General features: G+C 37.5%; 2 protein-coding genes across 3 annotated transcripts; one reads left to right on the top strand and one right to left on the bottom strand.

The window, feature by feature from the left end:
- LOC109721311 lies at positions 355-6,306 on the top strand. Of its 2 annotated transcripts, XR_002219189.1 has the most exons (3): positions 355-3,559; positions 5,358-5,740; positions 5,775-6,306. XR_002219189.1 is itself a non-coding variant. In XM_020248859.1 (2 exons), exons 1-2 carry the CDS (start codon positions 1,158-1,160, stop codon positions 5,686-5,688), a joined length of 2,733 nt encoding a protein of 910 aa, XP_020104448.1. In that variant the 5' UTR covers positions 355-1,157; the 3' UTR covers positions 5,689-6,306. The 2 variants fall into 2 exon arrangements, 1 of the variants encoding a protein (XP_020104448.1); XM_020248859.1 differs by having other exon boundaries at positions 5,358-6,306.
- LOC109721318 lies at positions 7,230-9,855 on the bottom strand. Its single transcript, XM_020248873.1, has 2 exons — positions 9,686-9,855; positions 7,230-8,209 (listed from the first exon to the last, which is right to left on the bottom strand). Exons 1-2 carry the CDS (start codon positions 9,833-9,835, stop codon positions 7,559-7,561), a joined length of 801 nt encoding a protein of 266 aa, XP_020104462.1. The 5' UTR covers positions 9,836-9,855; the 3' UTR covers positions 7,230-7,558.

Here is a 20,323-nt window from a genome sequence, read left to right as displayed (position 1 = left end):
ATAAATAAATTATATATTTTTTGTAATCTTAAATAATAATATGATCGTACGAACCAAACACCGAAATACTATATTCCTAGTAATAGGCTGAATAGGAATAAGATTCTCGAATATCATTTTACTCCAAGTAATTTTTCACAGCGCGAACCGAGCGCGCCCATAAAATAATCTCAAATTTTAGACAACCTCGAACTTTAGACCTCATGATTGATACAGCACTTTGCACTAAATTATTAGTGGTTTAATATACTAATGGATACCACCTAAGGCCCGTTTGTTCGCATTACGTAGCATCACTGATTATCTCAACATGACTAGTCTGGCATCTGTTATTCAAATTATGTAATGGCGGAGCTTCCGAAGGACGAAGCCGAGCAGGGAAGGTCGTACTATGCAGTTGATAGATTCGAATAACGGGTCGGGTTGCGGAACCACAGTCCACTAAGATGGAAGCAGGCTGAGGGTTGCTCGTGGGTTCCACAAGCCATCCATCTCAGATCCAGCTACTGGCCCAGTGGATTGTGGAGGCCCACCGGTCCCTATTAGTTACAACATTTCAATTTACTACTGTTCTTTGTAGTTAATTTCGTTTTAGTCCTTGTATGACTCCTATAAATAGGGTCAGGACCATGGAAACGGTTATGAATGGATTACCAATTGCTTCTACATACTTCTATTCTCTCTCCTCTTCCTCATCTTCTTCTTCCTCCTCAGCTCCTCCCTCAGATCTATCTCTCCTTTTTCTCCAAGTACTTTACTCCAATTTCCGTCAATGGAGCTCGTCGATCAATCGTGAGCTAAAGATCCATCATCTCCACTCAGCTCAACTCAGGAAAGCTTCATCATCGTTGAGTTGAGAGGATCAGGTTGCAACAACTTGGTATCAGAGCAGCTCCGATCCTAGGGTAAGGATAGTAGTAGTTCCACCATTGGATCCAGATCAGAGATCTGTAGAACCAATACAGGAACATATAGCCTGCAATCGGATTCCGCTTGCAAAAGTGGGATTAGATTACAAAGGTTAGCTACTGTCCCAAGGATCTATGAAGTAGAAAAGCATACCCTAGAATTGTAGAGCGCATCAGATCTGAGAGAGAGTCGCCATTGGGTCGAGTAGGCGCAACCGATTCAAATTTGTTACCAAAACTGCTGCGGCAATGGCTGAGGGAACCAGATTCAGAGTGCTCGATGAGCATGTACAATCCTTGGAGCAACACTTGCAAGAATTAGCCACTGGGAGTAACAAGAGAATTGATGAACTTCATCTCAAAATTGAAGCTATGAGAATGGAGGAACAAAGCCATTATGAAGCATTGCGCAAGGATTCAGCGAATACCACCAAGAAATTGGAGCAGTTCATGGAGTTCATTATGAATCAACAGCAACTATCACCATCTAAAGACACAGCAGGATCGATCACACAAGAGCGAGGTATTTTACCAACTCCAATGACTTCAATTAAGGAAGATAGTAATTCATGTCAGTGGCCTGCTAGAGCTAGTCATCACTTACCTTTACCTCGATTAGAATTTCCACATTTTAATGGTGACAATCCCCAGAATTGGGTTAGGAGATGTGAGAAGTATTTTGAGATTTATGGGATTAAGGAGCATCAGAAACTGGAAGTAGCCACCATGCATATGGAACCTAAAGTAGATACTTGGTTCCATGGTTATATAGCTGAGAAAGGGGTGGTGAGCTGGGAAATATTTGCACAGGATGTTTGTAAGCGATTCGATTCCAATGGTCTCCGAGATGTTGTTGAGGAATTTAACAAGTTAACCCAACAAGGCACTGTGGAAGATTATCAGGAGCAATTCGAATACCTTCGATCAAGATTATTGCAGACTTCTTCACAGTTCTCCCCAGATTATTTCTTATCGAGTTTCTTGAGTGGATTGAAGGAGGAATTAAAGTCAGCAGTAAAGATGATGTACCCCAAATCTCTTAACCAAGCATTCGAGTTAGCTCGGTTGCAGGAACAAAACATAGCAGCAATGATGAGGAAGAACAAGGTGTGGCTTAGAACTCAAGGAGTTGCAACACTTTCTGACAACAGTAAGGGCAACAGTTCGGCAACAACCACTAAAGTAGTGGACACCACCAAGAACTATGCCAGCAAGTCAGCTGCTGAAAGGTCACAGTCAAATAGGCAATTGTGGGAACAAAGGAAGGCTGCAGGGCTATGCTTTAAGTGTGGCGACAAGTACTCATTTGGGCATCAATGTAAGCAACAAACAGTGAATACGATGAATGCGATTGGAGAAGTAGCAGAAGTCTATGATGAAGAGTGTTTGAAAGAAGTAACTGAGATGGATGAACAGGATGTAGAAGAGAAGGAGGAACTTGGAATGTCTGTGCATGCCTTAAGTGCAGAAAATCTGGAGGAAACCATAAAAATCCAAGGGGAAGCAAAAGGGAAGGATTTGGTTATATTAGTGGACACGGGAAGCACCCATAGCTTCATTGATATCAATACTGCGAAGGAAATCAAGGCCACTATAACCACCACTTCCCCCCTGTTAGTAACCGTAGCAAATGGGCAAAAGGTTTTGAGTAAACTTAAATGTTTGGGATTCATATGGAAAATGCATGGAGAAGTGTATACTGCCGACCTGAGAGTGATTAGATTAGAAGGCTCGAGCATGTTATTGGGCATTGACTGGTTGAAGGTTCATGGACCAGTCACTTTCGATTATGAGCAAAACACAGTGTCTATTATGAAAGATGGAAAGAAGGTGGAGCTTAAGGGAATGGCAGAAAAGGCGAAACTCCGGAGTATTACTGCCAAGCAATGGCAACAAGAATACTTAGAAGGAAATTGTTGTGCAGTGGCTCAACTATCCAGCAAGAGAGATGAACAGATCAACATCCCTGTTGAAATTCAAGAAGTCCTACAGCAGTTTGAGGATGTATTCCAAGAGCCACAAGGACTGCCACCTGTTAGACCACAGGATCATCGGATACCTTTGCAAGTGGGAGCACAACCTGTAAATATCAGACCATATAGATATAGTTACGAGCAGAAAAATGAAATAGAGAAATTGATCAAGGAAATGCTCACCTCGAAGGCAATCCAACCGAGCAACAGTCCATATGCATCTCCAGTGTTGCTAGTTAAAAAGAAGGATGGGAGTTGGAGATTTTGTGTGGATTATCGGCAATTAAACCGACTTACCATCAAGGATAAGTATCCGATACCCATAATTGAGGATTTGTTGGATGAGTTGGGAGGGTCTACACTCTTTTCGAAAATTGACTTACGGTCGGGTTATCATCAAATAAGAATGTGCCCAGAGGATATTCCGAAAACGGCATTCCGAACTCACGACGGTCACTACGAGTTTCGAGTCATGCCTTTCGGCCTCACCAACGCTCCCGCGACCTTCCAAGCAACTATGAATGAGGTATTTGCTCCTTTGCTCCGCAAGTATGTACTCATATTTTTTGATGATATCCTGGTTTACAGCAAGTCCCTTGAAGAACATGTCATTCATTTGGAGGTTGTACTCCAAATCTTGAGAAAGAATCAACTTTATGCAAAGAGGTCTAAGTGTTTTTTTGGGCAACAGCAAATAGAATACCTTGGATACATTATTACTTCAAAAGGGATAGCTACTGATCCTAGTAAAATCGAAGCGATGCAACAATGGCCACGGCCAACTTCAGTTAGAGAGTTGAGAGGCTTTTTGGGTTTAACTGGCTATTATAGAAAATTTATTAAGGGATATGGGACTATTAGTAAGCCGTTGACGGACTTATTGAAAAAGAATGGGTTTGAATGGAGTGCAGCTGCTCAAGAGGCCTTTGAGTTTTTAAAAAAACTGATGACCGAGGCCCCTGTGCTAGCCATGCCCGACTATAGCAAAACATTTGTGGTGGAGGTCGACGCATGTGAAGAGGGCATAGGTGCAGTGTTAATGCAAGAGGGAAAGCCAATAGCATATCTCAGCAAAGCTATAAGCCAGAAAAACCGAGGATTGTCCACTTATGAAAAAGAGCTTCTGGGGGTACTGTTAGCAGTAACAAAATGGAGGCATTACCTAAGTCCAAGGCAGTTCATTGTGAAGACGGACCACGAGAGCCTTAAGCATCTTTTACAGCAACGGATTTCTACTACTTTACAGCAAAAAGGGATGCTCAAGTTGTTGGGATTAGACTATGTAATACAGTATAAGAAAGGGAGAGAAAATAAGGCAGCCGACGCTTTATCTCGAAGGAGGATGGAGATTGGGAGCAATCAAGCAATTTCTGCAATTGTCCCAGAATGGGCCACAGATATTGTTACCAGTTATGAAGGAGATGAGAACTGCCAAAGGTTAGTGGCTCAATTAACAATACAACCTGAAAGTTTAGCTAATTATTCCCTGGTCCAAGGAATAGTGCGCTATAAAGGGAGGCTCTATGTGGGATCTGGAGGGGAATTAAGACAGAAGCTGCTTATTCAAATGCATAATTCAGCTTTGGGGGGTCACTCTGGACAGCAAATGACTTACAAGAGGATTAAACAGACATTCTACTGGCCTGGACTCAAGAAAGAAGTGGAGGAGATGGTCAAGAACTGCACCATATGCATTCAGAATAAATCTGATAACCAACCATACGCCGGGTTGTTGCAACCGTTACCAATTCCACAACAGATTTGGCGAGAAGTCAGCATGGACTTCATAGAGGACTGCCAAGATCTGAAGGCAAAAATTCTATTCTTGTGGTTGTCGACCGACTAAGTATGGACATTTTATCCCTTTATCGCATCCTTACATAGTTAGTGAGGTAGCTAAGGCCTTCTTTGACACTGTTTACAAGTTACATGGGCTACCTGAGAAGATTATATCCGATCGGGATAAGATATTCACCAGTGACTTGTGGAAAGAGCTGTTCAAGATGTTGGGAACGAAGTTATACATGAGTACTGCATATCATCCCCAAACTGATGGACAAACAGAAAGACTCAACCGTTGTTTGGAAACATATTTACGATGTATGTGTTTTCAGCGACCCCACAGTTGGCGTAAGTGGTTGTCCCATGCGGAATGGTGGTACAACACCAACTACCACTCCTCATTAGGGACATCGTCGTACCAAGCTCTCTACGGGCAGGAACCCCCAAACTATATGGTGGCTAACTTGGGATTGGGGACTGTGCACAATGTGAAGGAATGGGGAAAAGAAAGGGAGAGTGTTACTCAAGAGCTACGAGAAAATCTACTGAAGGCACAAAATCGCATGAAGCAATTTGCTGATCGACGCCGAGTGGACAGGGAATTTAAGGTGGGCGACTCAGTCTTCCTAAAATTGCAACCTTACCGACAGTATACAGTAGCGGAAAGAAGGAACTTGAAGCTATCCTCACGATATTTTGGGCCATTTGAGATCCTGGAGAAAATCGGACCCGTGGCATACCGGCTACAGCTCCCGGAAGGTTCTCGTATTCACCCTGTTTTCCATGTTTCTTTGCTAAAGAAAAGTCCCCCAAGCGGACAACCCACATCTCCTAATGCGCCTCCAACTGGTGAAGAAGAACAACTGCATGTTAAGCCGATAGAGATACTAGATCGTCGCTCAATACGCCGGGGAAATAAAGCAGTGACCCAAGTTTTGGTGAGGTGGAGCCATCTTCCTGAAGACAGAGCAACCTGGGAGGATTATTGGTCGTTAAAGGAGCAATTTTCCGATTTTGATCCTTGAGGACAAGGATAGCTTTGAAGGGGAAGGGATTGTAATGGCGGAGCTTCCGAAGGACGAAGCCGATTGTAATGGCGGAGCTTCCGAAGGACGAAGCCGAGCAGGGAAGGTCGTACTATGCAGTTGATAGATTCGAATAACGGGTCGGGTTGCGGAACCACAGTCCACTAAGATGGAAGCAGGCTGAGGGTTGCTCGTGGGTTCCACAAGCCATCCATCTCAGATCCAGCTACTGGCCCAGTGGATTGTGGAGGCCCACCGGTCCCTATTAGTTACAACATTTCAATTTACTACTGTTCTTTGTAGTTAATTTCGTTTTAGTCCTTGTATGACTCCTATAAATAGGGTCAGGACCATGGAAACGGTTATGAATGGATTACCAATTGCTTCTACATACTTCTATTCTCTCTCCTCTTCCTCATCTTCTTCTTCCTCCTCAGCTCCTCCCTCAGATCTATCTCTCCTTTTTCTCCAAGTACTTTACTCCAATTTCCGTCAATGGAGCTCGTCGATCAATCGTGAGCTAAAGATCCATCATCTCCACTCAGCTCAACTCAGGAAAGCTTCATCATCGTTGAGTTGAGAGGATCAGGTTGCAACAAATTACTATTAATGATGTGTTACATTATTTGATTCGGTGCAGTAATATTAAAATGTCACAGACTAACAAAGATTGGCCGACATTGCCACTGTGAACAAATCATTTCAGAATTCGAAAACATCATCAGAAAGCAGGGAAAGAAAGTTCCAACAAATATCGCACAGCAATTTTCGCAAGTTTGTTTGGATTGTCGAATTCCTCGCCGAACGCCTGGTAATCTGCAAATCAAAGCGCAAAAAAGGGTCAGATATCTAAACCTTTTCATCCGAATCACAACAAGAAAAGGAGAAATGAAATACGGAATCACGGAACTCAGAAATTATGCAAGAAATTCAATTGTGGCTTGCTCCAATTGTCAGAATAAAAAGTGAGAGAATTAATTGTTGAGTAACAGATTATGAAGAATATATAATCCTTCAATTCAACTGAAAACAAATGTTAAATAAACAAACAAAATGATTAAGTTACACATTACGGAATTCTCAAAGTGTATGTACCATTTTAACTTCATTACCTGATGCACAATTTTAATCTGGTGAAAAATGATTAAGGCAGATGTTCCCCTGAGTTCTGCAATTATCAAACTCTCAGATGCTTATGAAATGAGCTCATGCAATTTGCTCTTCAACTTTAATCGGGCGTAGCACCAAATATCTTATTTGTTTAGAAAAGATTATCTCCTTAACATTATATATTGAAGGGGCATGGAAACGTAAAGAAGGCTCACAAGATTCACGCAAAGAAACTTAATTCGAATTCATAGGATTTTGATGTGATAAACATAAGTTCTCATATCATTGAAGTACGCGTAGTTTGTTCGACTTCGCAAATTTCCATTGAGTAACAAACTCAAATTCATCAAGATTCCAATCAGTTCATAAACTACAGAAGCAAGAAGTGTCCAAAACACAAACTTAAGCCTGGAAAGGAAGAAGAAAAAAAATTGAGAAGGGAAAAGGATTGTTTATTTCGAAATTACAGTATCGGCTGTAAAATTCGATGCCTTCATTAATGAAGATGGTAAAGCAAATGAGACGACAAACAAGATATGCATCAGAACTACAAATACATACCGATTCATTCACAAATCGATTGAATCTCGACTACGGAGCAACCACATCCCGTCCATTGATTTCATGTTGCAGCTACAGCAGTTCGCAACCAAAAGAAAATTTCTCCCATCCCACTAAATTGATTCATGGACATTCTTAAAATTTTAAATTTTAAAACCCTCCTGCATTCCAGACAACAGAAGTGCACCTTCTCTCGAACTCAGCAGGAGTGGACTTTCTCTGCATTATTCCCTGTCATCGCCATCGCTGCAGCACTTGGAGACTTCCTCGCTTCGCATTTTTCAGAAACCGCCTTCGTTTCTTCTCCGTCACTCATTGTTGCTGTTTCCATTCTTTCCTTATCCGGAATTATCTGAGAATTATTCCGCGACCATCTCTTAATCCAACATTTCATATCCTTCAATGGAACTCCCAGAGATCCCTGGCCGGCTTTTGGCGACTGCTTTTCCTTAACAAACACCGCCTCTTCTTCAAAAGAATTCATCAAAATAGGCTTGGGTCCTTTGTTCTTAAGAGCTCTGCTAAACAAGTTATGTATTTCTACACTCTGTGGGCCATTTTCGACTTTTACTCCCTCCGAATTAAGCGCGACAGAATTCGAATAATTACTTTTGAGGCGCTTGACCCACCTGCTGCTCAGTTCTGGATTTACTGGGGTTTCCAATGATGAAACTGGATTTGAATTATTTGTATCCTCAAATTGGAAAGGATTCTGACCCAAATTCAGATCTTTTGCAGGATTCAAGTGCCTCTTACTGGTAGAGGCTGCCAATTTTTCTGACGAGCGAGAAAACTGTGTATCTGCATCTCTGTCTACAGGTCGTTTTATCGAGCCGGGGAACATGACAACCTGCAGGATTCGTAGTTAGCAACAAAATTTTCAAACTTACACTGTTATGCTGGTAAATCAAAAATTCTAGTATGGAAATAAAGAATATGAGAAACAATAAGAACATATAACTGTAAACCAATATGTATTGTATGAAGCATAAAATTAGTCACTAGTGACCAAACTCAAGTAAGAGGTAAAAACCGATTCTGCGACCTATCAGATATTCTAGCTCTAACCTATGGCGCCAGATCCTCTTACAAAGTGTTATGAATCTTTAAATTGTATTATCCATTGTCGCAGTTTTGCACCCTCTCTCTTATAGGTATTTATGGACATGCTTGTTCAAACTCATCTACAAATCAGTATCTACCTTTATTATTCTGCATTTATGCATTCATCCATTTTAGTTCCCTACTCAACATCTCCCACATTTAGACATATGATCAATCTCAATTTTGATGTTCTGAAAATTATATAAAACGACCGTTATTCTCTAAAACTTAATATGGTTGGACTACAATGTGCCGTTAATATTTTATATTTAACACTTCCACTCACGTTAGTGCTCATCACTTCTTAATTAGCCCAAAAAGTAGACTAGAATTAAACGGGAGGAAATTATATGAGACCAGCGGAGTCTCGTAGAATTCAAACTCAGAGCCTCCAACTATGATATTATACTAAAAAAATGCGAAAAGGGAATTTTTTTAAAAGCTAAAATGCAAAAAAAAAACTTTAAATATCCCTTTTTTATTTTTTTTTACTTTCAAAAACCTACATTTTGCTCTTTCAAAATTTTAAAAATATTTTTAGAGAATTATGACATTAAAAGAGAGAGGAAAATGATCAAATTATCCTTATACTTATTTTGAAACATTTTTAAATTTTCAATATAAATTATATATAATAGATGGAATACAGGAATAGTATGGAACGAAGTAAGTGTATCAACTTGAAATTTTAAGATTTTAAAAATGTGGGAAAAAAAAGTAAAAAAAATAGATATTTACATAGAGTTTGCTGAATATTATTATTTTTTTAACTTGAAGCTATCAAAAAAAGATATTTTTAATATAGGTTAATATTCATAAAAAAGGTTCGCTCCATCTATGCTTATGGATAAAAGCTTAACACCCCAACCACATAAATCAGTTGCTATTCTTCGTTTTGTAACAAATCAAACTCAATCTCGTTCTCCTTCTATATATTTAGTGCTATTACTAACCGCATTGTTCATGACAAAATCCACATCACATTTAAGCAAAAAATATCAAATAAAGTAAAAAAAATGAAGCATTAACGCCACTATTTTTTTTTTTACCGCCATAAGAATTATTATATGTTTCAAATCATTTGACAGGGATTTACAAAAAGTTGTACTCATCAAGATCAAACATAGAAACGAATAAAACAACAATGGAACGCGAAAATGGATACGAAATCGATCAAAAGAGCAAATTAAACAAGAAACAAATCGGAAACAAAGCAGCTCACGAAGCTTCGCTCCCCTCTTGTGCTCCGATCCGCGGAGAGAAACCCTAAGCGCGAATTAGGGCGAAGCGTTGTATCTCTTCTCCCTCCTCCTCTCCTCCCATTTCCTTCGCGTTTTATAGGGCGAGAGGGAGAGGGAGACGACGCCGCCATTAAATGGCACCACGGGAGAAATTCATATTTAAATTCGAAATTCAAAGATATTTAGACTACTTGCAACTTTACTCCCTAACCTTTGTCGAATTTCACTTTAGTCCCTAGTTTTTTAATTTTGACGATATGCTCCCGAGGATTGAAAGGTTCATCTCAAGTGATGTAATTTTTTTTAATTTTATTCGAAAAATAAAAGTTTATTCTGTGTTTAAGTCAGAAGATTTATTGTGAAAATAGTGTTAAATTTTCGGTTAAAAAAAAAAAAAAAACTAGCCGAGGGTGGCTATCTGAAAAACTCTTATTTGTTTAGGGACCAAGTTGTAAAACTTCGAACATTTTCGGTGTAACGGATAGTTTTCGGTGTAACGGAAATATGTATCAGGGTAGTGACGCTGAGACATGGGCCCCACATGTCATCCTCACACAAGATATTTACAAGCGTTACACCGAAGAACAGCCAATTGGATAGAGCGGGAAAAGCGCAGCCCACGTGGCCGCCTCAGAGCCACGTAATCCGAAACGTGATGACGTGGACGAATCGGGAGATTTTCTTGGGATCTGTGCGCTCGTGGGTTGGTGGAGAGGAGAGGGGCATTAAAGTAATTAAACATCGTGAGAAAATATCGCCCCATTCATTTGAACACGAAGTTTTATCCAACCATTTACGGTCACGTCCGGTGAGCTTACCGCCGCACATTTGCAAGTGAAAATGTGGGTGAAGAAGAGTTTCTCGCTTATTACGCATTTTCGTGGCACCGAAGAACAAATATTAAATATTAATAAATTTTACAACATTTTATAAGGGTTTTTTTTGGCTAAATTACAGAAAACCCCCTGTAATAATCCGCTTTTTCACTTTTTTCCCTTGACATTTAAAAACCTACACTTTGCCACCTTATAAGATGAAAAATATTCAAGGGGGTTACAGTCTGTAAAATGACCATTTTGCCCCTCGTCATTTTCGTCTTCTTCCTCATCTTCCTTATCCGCCCCTTCGATCAGCCGCGATTTCCACCTCGATCTGCCGCGATTTCTCTCCATTTCATTCTCCACCTGCTCCCCTTCTCCTCCTGCATCCTCGCCGCCCCTCGATTTCGGCGACAGTAGGGAGGAAATCGAGGTGGGTGTTGATGGAGAGGTAGGCAAGGGCAATGAAGGCGAAGGCGAGGCGGCGGGCCACGGCGAAGGGGATGTGGGCGAGGGCGAGGCAATGGAGGACGGCGAGGCAGCTAGGCGGCGAGAGGCAAAGCAACAGGAAAGATGGCGAGGGGGATTTTCAGCATAAAAAAAAAATTTATAACGGAACCCTAACGGTAGGGAGTGAAGTGTACATTTTTTATTTTACAAGGGGGCAAAGTGTAGGTTTTTAGACGTTAGGGGGGAAAGTGAAAAAGCAGATTATTACAAGAGGGTTTTCTGTAATTTAGCCGTTTTTTTTTTGTTTAGTCTCCTCAAAAAAACAAAAAATCACAAATAATTCTGCAAAATTTATATATTTATATGATTAACTCTATCTTCACCGAGCAAGTACCATACGAGCACCACGGTGAACAATGTGTGACCTTATCTCTGCCACACATTCATCATGTTTAAATACGATGAATGATTCACCGTATCCTCTCTAAATTATAAAGTTCAATTATTATGTAATACCATAATAAAAAAATAAATGAACGATAAATCATTCATCGTGTTCAAATATAGTGAATACACCGTATTCAACTTAACATACGCTGCCATCCACGCTCGCGTGACGTTTACGTGACGGGAATATGATTAATCTTATAAATATAAATTTTGTGAAGATATTTATAGATTTTTTTTAGGGGGATAAATACAAAAAAAAAAGCTCTTTTATAAGCTATACAACTCAATGATTGAATTTTCAACCTTTGAAATTATAAATCATTTCGCGTTCTATATTTGTTTGTAAAGTATTATAAAATTTATTTACAAGTATAAAATTACTTGGTGTAATTAAATTTAAATACTGTGATTGAAACTATATAATAAGTCATGGCAACTGAAAATATGTCTAAATTGGTTTCAGCTCTAACCGTAATGATTAGAAATTATAATTTTAAATAAGAGATAAATAAATCTATCTAATTACCTGTAAAGAAAAAGATATGATATAAATTATATTCAATATGGTTTTTATTTACGAAGGTGGTAAATGTAGGCCATAATTAGATTATTTAAGAGGGTCATCCTGTTCCCCAAAATAACATTGTGAGGCACCCACCGACCGTTCCTAGAGTAAGTGGCAAAGGGCTTGGTGGTTGGTATCCGAGACTCAAGTTCGAATTCTAGTTGATTAAGTTTATTTCTAAATGAAATAAACGAAGCGGGCAGCGTGCTACCAATCTCACAAAAAAAAAAAAAAAAAAAAACATTGTGAGGCACCCCAAAAATGGAATGCCCAAAGTATTTCTCATTATTGAATTAGATTTTTATATTTTTTTTAAAAAAATAAATATTTGTTAGTTTATAATTATTTTTATAAATTTAAAATTTATAATCAAATTATCAATTTAAATAGGCCAATTTGCATAAAAAATTCACTTATTTTGGACTTTTATAAAATCGGGCCATCTTTTTGGCTTTTGCAGATTCGGTCCGCTTTTTCAGCAAACTGACCAAAATATCCTTATACATTTTTCTCTTTCCTCTTTCTCTCTCCTCTTTTTTTCTCTCGTTCTTTTTTCTTTTTTTTCCCAGAGAGCGGCGAAGACGGAGCGGAGGTGCCCTTATACTTTTTTCTTTTCTTTTTTTTCTCTCGTTCTTTTTTTTTCTTTCTCTTCCTAGAGAGCGGCGTCGCCGTCGGCGCCCCCACCTTCCTCGCCTCCGATCCCCTTAAGGCCGGGCTGTGACTTTTTTTTTTTTTTGCATTTTTCTTTTCTTTTCTTCTCTGACTCTCCTCCACAGTTTCCGACAACGGCGCCTCTCTCGCTCTTCCCTGCCCTTCCCGTCTCTCCTTCTCCCTCCTTCTCTGCTGTCTCCGACGACGATGCATCTTCGCCTACACCGACGCCGACACCGTGGAGATCACTGCGGCGCTGCAGCCTCGGAGTGGGGGGTCTTTAGCGGCGTCGTCACCAACACCGTGGCTATTGACAGAGAGGGTGACAAAAAAAAAACAGGAAAAAAATAATGATAAAAAATTATATAAAAAAAGGGATGAAGATGAAATTGTATCGTTAACTACAAAAAAATTACAAGTTGCACTACTTAAGATGTAAACTGCAGCTTTAAAATAAAAATTACACTTTTTAAATAAAAATTACACTCTTTGAAAGATAATTTCACTAATTCTCTCTTCTTATTTGCTCTTCAAGATAATAAACTGCACCCACTAAGAAAATAGCACTCTTTAAATCGAAAGTTGCACTGTTTCTCCTCTGTTGCAGCCGTTTTCCTCCTCTTATTGCATCATTTTCACTCTTTTTTGTTTACACTATTTTTTATCTTACAAATTGCACCCCATTTAAGAGATATTTATAGCTCGCTCTCCTCCTCTTGTTGCACTGTTTCTTCTTCTTGTGGCACGTGTTCTCCTCTTTAAAGAGGAGAAACAGCTGCAACAAGAGAAGAAACAGTGCAACAGAGAGAAGCAGTATAAATATCTGTTAAAAAATGTATAGTTTAAATAAAAAATAATGTAAGCCAAGAAAAAATTATCAACAAGAAAAAAACTGCACCCATTTATCTTAAACTGCACCCATTTAAGAATATTTATAACTGCTCTCCTCTTGTGCCTGTTTCTCCTCTTGTTGCACTGTTTCTCCTCTTTAAAGAGGAGAAACAGTGCAACAAGAGGAGAACAGTGCACAAGAGGAAGCAGTATAAATAATCTGTTAGAGATGTGTAGTTAAAATAAAAAATAGGGTAACAAGAGAAAAAATGGTGCAACAAGACAAAAACTGCACCCATTTATCTAAACGTAACTCATTAAGAGATATTTATACTGATGTCTGTCTCTTGTTGCACTGTTCTCCTGCTTGTTGCACTGTTTCTCCTCTTTAAAGGGAGAAACAGTGCAAGCAAGAGGAGAAACAGTGCAACAAGAGGAGAAGCATATAAATATCTGTTAGAGATGTGTATTAAAATAAAAATAGTGTAAGCACGAGAAAAAATGGTGCAACAAGAAAAAAAACTGGACCCCATTTATCTTAAACTGGCACTCATTAAAGAGATATTTAGTAGCTGCTTCTTCTCCTTGTTGCACTGTTTCTCTCTTTTGCACTGTTTCTCCTATTTAAGAGGAGAAACAGTGCAACAAGAGGAGAAACAGTGGGCAACAAGAAGAAGCAGTATAAATTTCTGTTAAAATTCATTTTTTTTCCTTTTTAAAAAAAAAATAGGTTCGATCCGGTCGGCGCGGCGCCGGTCACCGCTGCGGCGACGGACGGGCTGAGGGGTACGCGGCGACGCGGCGTCTCGACGTCGTCGTGAGAAGCAAGCGCTGGTCGTCGCTTCCTGCGCGGCGGGGGGGGAGGAGGCAGCGGCCAATGGAAAAGAACATGCGCGGCGTTGGGGCCGGCGCCGGTTGCGCTTCCGCCTCCCCCTCCTGCGCCCTGTCGCTTGGCCTCCCCTTCTTCTTCTTCGCCGTTGTCTTCTTCTCCGCATCCAGCCCGACCCCGTTCGCCGCGGCCGCTGCCGCCGCGGCGACGGGATCGGGCTGGGGGTCCGCGGCGGCGGAGGAGAGGAGGAGGGAGTCGCGGGCGGTGGAGAGGAGTGTGAGGAGGGGGGCGACGGTGAAGAGGATGGTGAGAAGGGAGACGACGGTGAAGAAGAAGGTGACGGTCCCCCTTTTTTTTTCGGCGAGAAAAAAAAAAAAAACAACAGAAACGAAGAGGAGAGAGAAAGAGGAAAGAGAAAAAGTAATAAGGGTATTTTGGTCAGTTTGCTGAAAAAGCGGACCGAATCTGCAAAAACTAAAAAGGTGACCCGGTTTTGCAAAAGCTCAAAATAAGTGAATTTTTTATGCAAAAAGGCTATTTAAATAGTTTACACATTTTTAAAAAAATAAAAACTTTAAGAGACCGGCCCGGCATGGCCCGTGCTTTTTAGGACTAAGGATCATGTTGGGCTGGAGGCTTGGTAGCTCCAGCACGGCACGGCATGACACGGCCTAGATTTAGAACCTGGCCGGCCCCTAGCCTGGTTCAGGCCGGCTAATGTGGGCAATACTGACCCAACACGGCACACATTACACTCCTAGCTACACCACTACTACATGTTGGAAAACTTTGAATCTTATAAAATCAATAGTAAAAACTTTAAAAATTAAAGTAAAAATATAAAAATAAAAGTATATAGTTTAGTGAGCCACCTCGTGACCCAGCACTGCTCGGTCTCGTCTGAATCGCGGGATGTGCTGGGCTACAATGCAAATAAAGGTGGTCTGACCCCGTACGATATGGATACGAATCCAAGCCGAGCTGAGGCCACCTTGTGGTCCAAATCGGACCAAACAATTCTGACCGTGCAAGTCCGACATGACCCACATTACACTCGTAACTACAAGCCATAATTTCTCAATTTTTTATAGACATTCGATGGACGTGAAATTATTTTGTGACCTAGCTCACAACGCTAGCTGTGAGCTGGTCCTGTGATCCGATAATATCAAACTAATCCTTTTTAAGCTGTGATGTTTTTTTTTGAGAAAAAGGTAGCAAGCTACCTGCTTCATTCATTAAGCAAAATGAATTTAGCATATATGATGGAAACAGCTAGGGCCTCCAGATCGAACCGGCGACAGAGGAAAAACAGAAAGAAAACAAAAAAGGAACACAAATAAAACATAGAAAAACCAACAAAACGGGACTACAAATGTGCTTAGAGCAGCGGATGAAAAAACCCGGGACGGTTCAGAGTGCTTCGTTCCAAGCTCTGATCAAAGAAGAGACGCGTTCGGAAGCCCAGAAAGCGTTATGAGTCACATCGCGGAAACAAATACCATTTCTCTCCGTCCAGACGACCCACCAGATTGCCGCCAAATGGGTTAAACATTTCGATCTAACTTCAGCATCTGGATTCTCGGAGATCTGTGTCCAAAGGCTCCGAACATTCCCCGCGTCCGAATCAGCTGGCATAACAGCACCTACTGTAATTCATTTTGAAACAAAACGGCACCAAACATTTTTAAGCTGTGATGTTATGTGTTAAATTATGCGAAACAATCATTTTTTTCTAATAGCTCAAACTATCTGAAATGATGTTCTCTATACATTTATATTCGACAATGTCTCCTGACGTCTCAGTTTTTCTAATAGACTCAAACGGTAGACTAAATTAAATGAGAGAAAAATAAACAACAATAGGAGTCTGATGGCATTTGAACTTAGGAACTCCTTTCGTATCATTTAGAAGAAATAAAGTGGATCTTTTTAGCAATATCACCCAATACTCGAATCCGTATCAATAATATCAACCAAACAGTCAGTTTTTTGACCTATTTGTTATCGGATCGATTTTGACAAGGATTATTTGTTTTCGGATCAATTTTAGTAAGTAACCCACTTTTCCACAAGGCCTCTTCAATAGTCACAATTTTAGTAAGTTCCCTATTCCCCCCCAAAGCGAGTATCCGAATAAAGTAGAACACTAACAAATAATGCTGTACTTATGAACAAATTCTGTAATAATTTGCGGACATGCATTCAATGCCAGATTTCATTGGTAAGAAGGCATGAATCAGGGAGCGATAGGTATGGCTCATGATGATCAGAATGAAATTTAACTATTTTATTATACGGTTTGTAAACTGTTTTAGGTGTTAAAATTATTTTTGGAGCATTTTTGTTGGGAATCTGGTACTCGCCCTGGTATTGAATTTTGAGAATTCGCAATCCGTTCCGATACCGACTGCTGTTGATTCGGTTCGGATTTTGCAACGAAAGCGTCGAATTGGATTTTTACTATAAACTCGTTTTCTTAGCAGCAGCTGAAAGAGAGAAAGACAACCAAACAGAAAATATGCGGATAAAATAAGATTCATTAAATAAGAAAAGAATATTCCTTCTGCATAGGGTAGTTACTATAACTCGAGTTCTCTTTTTTGAATCTCTGCTATTATTCTCTCGTCTTTTATAAACCCACAAGAAAACAACTTTCTCTTTTTCTCTCTCATATGTGCTTGTGCACTAGGTGTATACAACTGGGCCTAGACTTTTCCACGGTACGGTCATCACCATAAAAAGCTATCTCTCATCGGCGCACCACTTAGGCACATTACAATTTGCGCATCATGGCCCTATACAAAAAGCTCCATCCAAAATATACAAAAATCCTAATATATTTACAATTCTTACTCTAATAAATATTTAAAATTTTAATTGATTTATCTCCAATAGATTCAAATATTTATCCTAATCTAATTATACTTATACTCTAATTAACATTTAAATCTTAATAATCTCCACTAAATTTAAATATTAATTTTTTTATCCAACTAGAATTCATCTACAAATCTAGCCAAATCCTAAGATAGCGTTTGGTTCGGGAACAAGGGGGAGAATAAGCTCTTGTTCCCCCTTTTGTTCCCAAACGTAGCGTTTGGTACACAAGAACAGTAGTTTCCGGGTTTCTGGAACTAGCTGGTATAAGACTGGAACTGGCTGAAACTGTTGTTCCATCTTTTTCCTGAAACAAGCTTGTTCTCGAATGAGAACAAGGTTAATTAAATCTAAATTTAAATTTTAATGATAGTAAATTATTAATTAATCTAATTAATATATTTGAATTATTATCTATTGCTTAAATAATAAAATAAATAAACAAATAATTATATATAATTAATTATTTATAATTAGATAATAATAATTATTAATTTAATAATTATTATTTATTAATAATTATTAATTAAATAATTATTATTAATAATTATTATTCTTAAGAAATAGATAATCGATATTATTATTAATTTATTATTTATAATTAATTATTAATAATTAGATAATTATTATTAATTAATTTATTACTTATAATTAATTATTAATATTATTATTTAATTATTAATTAATAATAAAATAAAATAATTATTCTTATTAATTAGATAATCGATATTATTAGTAATTTATTATTAATAATTAATAATTAAATAATTATTATTATTTATTAATAATGATTTATAATTAATTATTAATAATTAGATAATTATTTTTAATTAATTTATTACTTATAAATAATTATTAATAGTTATTAATAATTAATTAATTAAGTAATAATTATTAATAATTTATTAATAATTAATTAATTTATTACTTATAAATAATTATAAATAATTAATAATAATTAATTAATGATAATAATTAATAATTAATAATTAATAATTAATTATTATTATTATTTATAATTATTTATTAATAATTTATTTATTATTTATTTTTAAGTAATATTTTGATGTTAATTAATTAGATAATATAATTTTAATTTCAAATTATAACTTTTATTCCGCTTGTTCAAATTTCACCATCGAAACGCTATTTACCTTATTCCTAGAAACAACTCAATTTTTATCCAAACGCAAAATTGGTCTAGTTCCTGCTTATACCTGAACTTGTACCTATCCCTGGAACAAGCAGTTCTTATTTATATCTGAACCAAACGCAGCCTTAACAGTTTTTTGCCGAGTATTTTACAATCTATTTTGTTATCTTTCTTATCGATACGTGTAGCATGATTGCACGTAATTGAAATAATTTATTTATTTTTTTAATCAGATTGATCGTTTGGGTAACACTGTAATGTATTTGCCAATGCAGCATTACTCAACACGAACTGTTTTAGAAACAAACAAAGCAATTAATATCACGTGATCACTTATTCTGCTACTAATAAAGTTATCAGGTATGGATGAGAAGGATTCAGAATCAAGTTTGTGGGTGAAATCGGTGCATGTGATCAGTGTTAAATATAAAATTATATAAGTACCGTTTTTCAACAGCTTAAATTTTTAGATTTCACATAGTATCAGAGCGGAAGATCCTGAGTTCAAGTCATGCTAGGTCTCTAGCATAATTAATTTTCTTTCTTTAATTCCAATCTACGTCATGGGCCTTACAAAAAGTCTCGAGTTCCAGTCGTGAGGAGGAATGTTAAATATAAAATTATGTAAATACCGTTCTCTAACAGTTTAAGCTTTTAGAGTACAACGGTTAAATATAAAATTATATAAATACCGTTCTCTAACAGCTTAAGCTTTTAGAGTACAACGATTGTTTCACATAAGTAATTGCTAAAGCTAATTTTTCTCTTTAAAGCTAATGAAAAGGAAGGGGGGAGGGGGCTCTGATTTTGTTTTTTAAAGCTAGCTAGAAAACTTCAATGACATGGCTTCATTTGGTTCGGGGTTAAATAAGAACTAATTATTTTACGAATATGGTTAAGTTCAGGGTTAAGCTGGGGTTAGAGTAACTTTGTGTTTGGTTGAGAATTGGGTTTAGTCGAGATATAAGCAAAATAGTGTTTGATTGAAGTAAGTGAAATAAGAAGGATAGTGAATAGTTATAAATAAAAAATAATAATATTGCCCTAATTATTATATTTGAATCTAAATTTAAAATTTAAATAATTAAAAATAATAATTTAAAATTTAAAATGAAAAATTTAAAATTTAAAAATATATTTTTAAATCTCAAATTTAAAAACTTAAAGTTACAAATATAAAATATCAAATTTAAAATTTAAATAATTAAAAATAATAATTTTAAATTTCAAATTTCAAATTTTTTTTTAAAAAATATCAATTTAAAATTTAAAATTTAAAAATAATAATTTATATTTATATTTAAAAATAAAATAGGGGTGGGATTAACTTAATCCCACATTCCCACCCCCATTCCTGGGCTTATTCTAGGATAGCCTATTTGGGGTGGGGTTAGCTAACCCTACCACTCAAAATTCTTGTTTGGGGTTAAAAGGGGATAACCTCTTATTCCGAATTTTTTTAAAAAATAATCCTATCAATTTTTATAATTATAAAAATAAGTTTTTTTAAAAAATAATTATAAAAATAGACCTTTAAATGCGGTGAATGATTCACTACATTCATTACTCCTTTTTGGGAGTAGAAAAAGAATAAAAATGGTGAATCATTCACCGCTTTTATCATCGTAGAAATATAGAAAGAAGTAAAAAAAAAAAGAAAAAAGAAAACGGTTAAAAGCGGTGAACCATTCACCGCTTTTATAGGACCATATTTAAAAATAAAAATTTAACAGATATATTTTTTAGAATAAAATTTTAGAAAAAAATTATTGCACTAAAAAATCTCCTTATCCCCTTTAATCCTGAACCAAACGGGGTGCAAAGAATTAATGACCCGTAGGTCCATCTGCCATTCTCCCATCTAACCCCAAATTCACATTAATATCAAATGGGCACTGATCACATGTAGTGATAGTGACAAAATATAAATTGTTTTCTTTTTTGATTTTTGTGTTAGAGAGAGAGAGAGAGAGAGAGAGAGGGGGGGGGGAT

The sequence above is a fragment of the Ananas comosus genome, linkage group 1 (assembly GCF_001540865.1).
Source record: "Ananas comosus cultivar F153 linkage group 1, ASM154086v1, whole genome shotgun sequence".
Classification (NCBI taxonomy): Eukaryota; Viridiplantae; Streptophyta; class Magnoliopsida; order Poales; family Bromeliaceae; genus Ananas; species Ananas comosus.
This window is presented reverse-complemented; position numbering and strand designations above follow the sequence as displayed.

Excerpts from the sequence above, each read along its gene's own strand:
- LOC109721311 (XM_020248859.1), top strand. The coding sequence starts at position 1,158 with ATGGCTGAGGGAACCAGATTCAGAGTGCTCGATGAGCATGTACAATCC. Across the intron at positions 3,560-5,357 it reads GCAAAGAGGTCTAAGTGTTT|TTTTGGGCCATTTGAGATCC; the intron begins TTTTGGGCAACA and ends ATCCTCACGATA.
- LOC109721318 (XM_020248873.1), bottom strand. The coding sequence starts at position 9,835 with ATGGCGGCGTCGTCTCCCTCTCCCTCTCGCCCTATAAAACGCGAAGGA. Across the intron at positions 8,210-9,685 it reads CAAGAGGGGAGCGAAGCTTC|GTTGTCATGTTCCCCGGCTC; the intron begins GTGAGCTGCTTT and ends CGAATCCTGCAG.